The sequence below is a fragment of the Dasypus novemcinctus genome, chromosome 19, assembly GCF_030445035.2.
Source record: "Dasypus novemcinctus isolate mDasNov1 chromosome 19, mDasNov1.1.hap2, whole genome shotgun sequence".
NCBI classification, from domain to species: domain Eukaryota; kingdom Metazoa; phylum Chordata; class Mammalia; order Cingulata; family Dasypodidae; genus Dasypus; species Dasypus novemcinctus.
Window position 1 is genome coordinate 27,629,617 of NC_080691.1, and position 4,472 is coordinate 27,634,088.

Consider the following 4,472-nt stretch of genomic DNA (forward strand, 5'->3'; position numbering starts at 1 on the left):
TTCCATCATCCCTGTTGTGTGGGAAAATTTCTTTCAAAAAAATCAAGCACAAAGTTTCTTAGATGCTATATAAAAGTGTTAGTAACCTGCCAATACCTGGAGACATTGCTGCCATGGATGACGCATTTTGGGCAAGAGGAATGTGTTGCCTTGGGCTTGACTCACCACCCGCTCAAAAGTCACATTTAAGAATTCTCAATTGGGGGTAATTCTCAGATTACATTACCAAACTGTAAGGGAGTTTTGAGCTACTGTGGCATTTTGCTGTTTCCGTTGGTTAGTGCTTGGTGTGTGAATTGTTGGAGAAATAACAAATTATCATGAAAAGCAGCGGCTTGAAGGAAGAATAACTTTATTTCTAGAACACATTAGTTCATGTGTGGGAAACACCCTATGCAGCACAGTTTCCCCCATTTGAAAGGTCTCCCCGAATGTTCTGGGTTTTTTACTTTGTCGTGGCAAACCACTGCGTCTGGCAGGAGCTCACAGGGGGCAGAGTCAGGATAATAAATGAGACACTCTGAGGAAGCCTCAAAGCGGACTTTTCTGGGGTGGGGTTTCCGTGGCTTCTTTCTGAGGCCCCAGTCCCCCCCAGGTCCAGCCTGAGGTTCAGGGAGTGCATTTGGTGCAGCTAAAGCTCCCTTTCGGGAGCAGCTGGATTCAGATTCTTTTTCTCCGGTGCGTGGGGACATCCCAGGGGCTGGTCTTCGTTTTGCTCCCTTTGGGGGTCCTTCCTGCCCCTTGGTCTTTTTCCGGTGTGTAATCCAGTGAAGGGCCCTCCGTACGATGTTGTTTCTTCTGGGTTCCTGGAAATCCTGTGTTTTTTCCAGGCCTGATGGGATCATCAAGAAAGGGTGTCAGGAAAATCTCTGATCTGGGTGAGAGGGGCTTCTCTTCCCTTGGCCTTGGGGATCCCTCAGCCCTTTTTCTGGTGGACGTTTTCTAAGGAGGACTTTAGATTGTTCCCCAATTGGAGAAGTGGCTGGAACGTGGTCCGATTATAGTGCTTCTTTGTACGGAGGGCTAAGAGAAGTCCTCCTGCCACAGGTGGCTCTCCCTGGTCTCCCTCCAGGACCCACCACCTGAGAAGTGGCCAGGCCCCCACTGGCTCCTCCCTGGGCATGGCCTGAGAGGCCCCAGAAGCCAACGTACCTGATTCCAGGTTTAAGTCCACTGGGCTGGCCTGGACTTGTGGCTCTATGTCCACCCCAATGGACAGGGGGTTAGTTGTGCTGCTTGAAGTTGTAGCAACAGCAGCCAGGTGTGCAGGGGTCAGGGGTAGAGGGCGACTGCCCAGGACACCCCTGCACAGGCTAGGATTGGCCCTGATTTCACTGGGCTGAATTAAGGGGAGGGAGAGGGCACAAGGGTGGGGTGCAGGGATGCCTCTTGCCCATGCCCTCTGTAGATGTCCTGAAGGCACAGAGGGCAGAGGGGAGAGGCAAGGCAAGGCAAGGGAAGGGGTGGGCAGGGGCAGGGAGCAGGACAGGGTTGTGGGGCAGGAAAGGGAGGAACAGAGGGCTGGCAGGTGGAATGGGCCACAAGCCACCTGGGGCAGAGATGGAAGAGCTGCCGGTGGGGATGAGAGGAACTTTGGGAAGACGGAAAAAGAGGGGCGGGGTGGGGGAAGCCAGGATGCAGGGGTGAGTGGGCTCGGGGTAAAGGTCAAAAACAAGGTTGGGAATGTGGGGGACAGTGCCAGGGAGGATTGTGGAAAGAGGGAAATGGCCAGTGGTGGGGAGGAGGGGGCGGCCAGGGTGGAATAAGGGGGGAAGGAGTAAAAGGGAGGGAAAGAGGAAGGAAACGAAAGGACCAGGATGGTGCCTGCAAAGGGAGGGTGGGCTTCCCCAGACACCACCTGGAGGGAGGTTCTCACCCCCAGCAGTGCTGCTGGGGCCTCCCACAGAGGGGCAGGTGGTTGTGCCCCTGGAGGGAAGAGTGGGCCGCCAGAGGCAAGTCTCCCAGAGGACCCAGCCAGAGATCTCACAGGCGGGTCACTCTGTGGGTGTGGAGGTCGCCTGGCGGCCAGACACCAGGCCACCAAAGGGGTCCCAGATGGAGCAGCACCCTCCGCACGGTCCCCCTTTGGCGGGCGGTCATCCCGGGGAGGTGGAAAGGCCCACGGGTGACAGGTGACGCGACAGTGTCTGGCCGCTCCAGGTTCCTTGCGCAGGGGGCTGCAGGAAAGAAATCAGAGGCTTTAGTCAGAGGAAGAAGGGGGCAGGGAGCCCTAGCAGGCCTGGCCGAGGAGGGGCTGCTGCTGCCTCCGTCCCAACTGATTGCTTGCAGCCCGGGTTTCTCGCAGACATTTGACCCAATCCCCATGGCTTTCCTGTGCATTTTTTTGTCTCCGTGGTCCCATTTCTTATCCCCCCGAGAGTGCTCTGGGAACCTGGAGAGCACAGGCCATGCTCAGGAGGGGGAGCAGGAAAGAGGGAATAAACAGGAATCACCTTTTCCGAGGAGGACTCACACCTGGTGTCCCCACGGCGCCTCCCTGGCAAGCTCTCCAAGCTGGGAAATCAGGAGACTGGGTTACACATGGTGAGGGCAGGAGGAAAACACCTGCTCTGGGGCTGCATGCCATAGCCTGTTGGGTGAGGCTTCTAGAGAAATAGATTCTAGGAGCTCCAAGAATGGGGAGATCATGTCCAATGGTCACGGGAAACAATGGAGGGGCTTACACACGCTTCATGGGCAATCATTTCTCAAGGACTTTCCCACGAATTGTATCATGTGATCCCTACAAATAGCCTGTTCATTCCCTGCAAAAAAAAAGCTATTTCACGGGAGGAATCTCAGGTTTAGTGCGCTTAAACTCTTTGCCCCTAGCAGGCTACACAATTCCTGCTTTCCCATTCCACCAAGGTTTGTTGCACTGTATCGCACACACGTTGTATGTCCAGCCCCTTCCCTCTTTCTTTGTCAGGATGTGTGGAGGATGTGAGAGTGTCCCAAGGTCTGAGCGTCTTCCTTGTGTTCATGCCCTCTGGGACCTCTGTTCTCTGAGAGGGTCTTTAACAACTTTGACGGGCTCAGACTAGGAAGGTGACTTTGGCTGTGCAGGATTGAGGCTTTGGTTCACCCTTGGAGCAGATGTGTTGGGAGAACAGAACCTTACCTGTTAATTCACCCTTTTCCTCGAGTCCCTTGCCTCTGTGCTGACACTGTCAAACCAAAAAAGAAGATAGGATCTCATGGGATACAATCTCTGTCTTTTCAAGGAAACCTTCAGAACCCTATCCATCAATAACGTATCCCTTGTATTAGTCTGCTAAACCTTTTTAGGGAGTTAATTCCAGTGATTATCTTTTCATCTTTGAATAACACATTTTTTTTCTTGATGAGCTATCAATTGATTTTTAGTGGAGTCTTTTTTGAGAAGAGCCTTCTTATGAAGAGGACACAGAATCTGCACTCTAGAGGAGCAAGTGTGGCTTCACAGAAGGCTGCTGGTCCCTGATATCCCAACTTGGACAAGAACATGTCCTTGAGCCTTCCCAGGGCTCAGCACTGCTCTCCACACCAACCCTCCCACATGGAACCCGCTTGTCCAAGGGAAACCTGCTGAGGGATATGAAGAGTGAGCAAGTGTTGAGAGACTGTCTTTAGTTGAATACCCTGAACTTCTTAAAACTTACAACCCGTTGCCACCAAGTATGACTGAATTTATCCTGGAGCCCTCTGCCACACCCACATGGACGATTTATGAGTTTTGAAATGAAACAGTTGCCCCACTTCAAAACAGCCTTCCCCTACCTGCTCCCTAGATGATAGGGTCTACTCTGTGAGAGGTTATTACTAAGGTGTCCCTCTGGGCCTACATAATGGGTTTAGAAAGTGAGAAGTGGGATAGGCAAAAACAGTGAGTCTCGACCATTAACTGATCCCAGGGTCCCTTACCTCACTCAAGTCCAGGTGTCGCTGGACTCTCCGAAATTTCACCTTCCTCTTCTTAGAGTGGGCCAAGATGGTGAAGAGCCGCACTCCAAGGAAGAGGAAGAAGAGAGATCCGAGTACCCCTATGGCTGTGCTTTCGCTCAGCCACAGGGTACTGAACAGGATTAGAACGAACAGGAATGCCTCCATACTGCATACGCAATCGCTGCCTCAGGCAACTGGCCCTGAGCAAGCACATTTCAGCCTAGAGTTCTGAGGTGACATCACAGGGCTTCAAACAGTCACAGTGGTTCAGTTGGTGGGGGAGGGGATGACCAGAGGAAGGTGTCCACACAGCCCATCCCCCCTCGTTCTCCTCAGACCCCACCAACACCCTTCCTCATCCTATTGTTCTCTCCATAGTTTTCTGTGGCTTCCTATTTTACAAATACACACTTAACTCACTTCATTGGTATACTTTAAGTGTAATTTTCCATTTCACTCTGGGCAGAAATATATACTGACCAGTGTACTAATTCACCAATTCCATCATGGCCTTTGACAATGTGACTTTCTCCCAGGAATTTTGCCAA

General features: G+C 52.3%; 1 protein-coding gene across 1 annotated transcript; it reads right to left on the reverse strand.

The window, feature by feature from the left end:
• Positions 1-335: 335 nt before the first annotated feature.
• Positions 336-4,089, reverse strand: LOC131274440 (BCL-6 corepressor-like protein 1). The gene is made up of 5 exons (XM_058280997.1): positions 3,904-4,089; positions 3,122-3,167; positions 2,454-2,514; positions 1,153-2,177; positions 336-832 (listed from the first exon to the last, which is right to left on the reverse strand). The coding sequence occupies exons 1-5, from the start codon at positions 4,087-4,089 to the stop codon at positions 369-371; spliced, it is 1,782 nt and encodes a 593-aa protein (XP_058136980.1). The 3' UTR covers positions 336-368.
• Positions 4,090-4,472: the final 383 nt, after the last annotated feature.

Bases quoted from the DNA above. Each gene is read 5' to 3' on its own strand.
- LOC131274440 (XM_058280997.1), bottom strand. From the start codon at position 4,089: ATGGAGGCATTCCTGTTCGTTCTAATCCTGTTCAGTACCCTGTGGCTG. The intron at 2,515-3,121 runs GTAAGGTTCTGT...CTGATTTCCCAG, and splicing joins GGAAAAGGGTGAATTAACAG to CTTGGAGAGCTTGCCAGGGA. The intron at 2,178-2,453 runs GTGATTCCTGTT...TCTTTCCTGCAG, and splicing joins GTGAGTCCTCCTCGGAAAAG to CCCCCTGCGCAAGGAACCTG.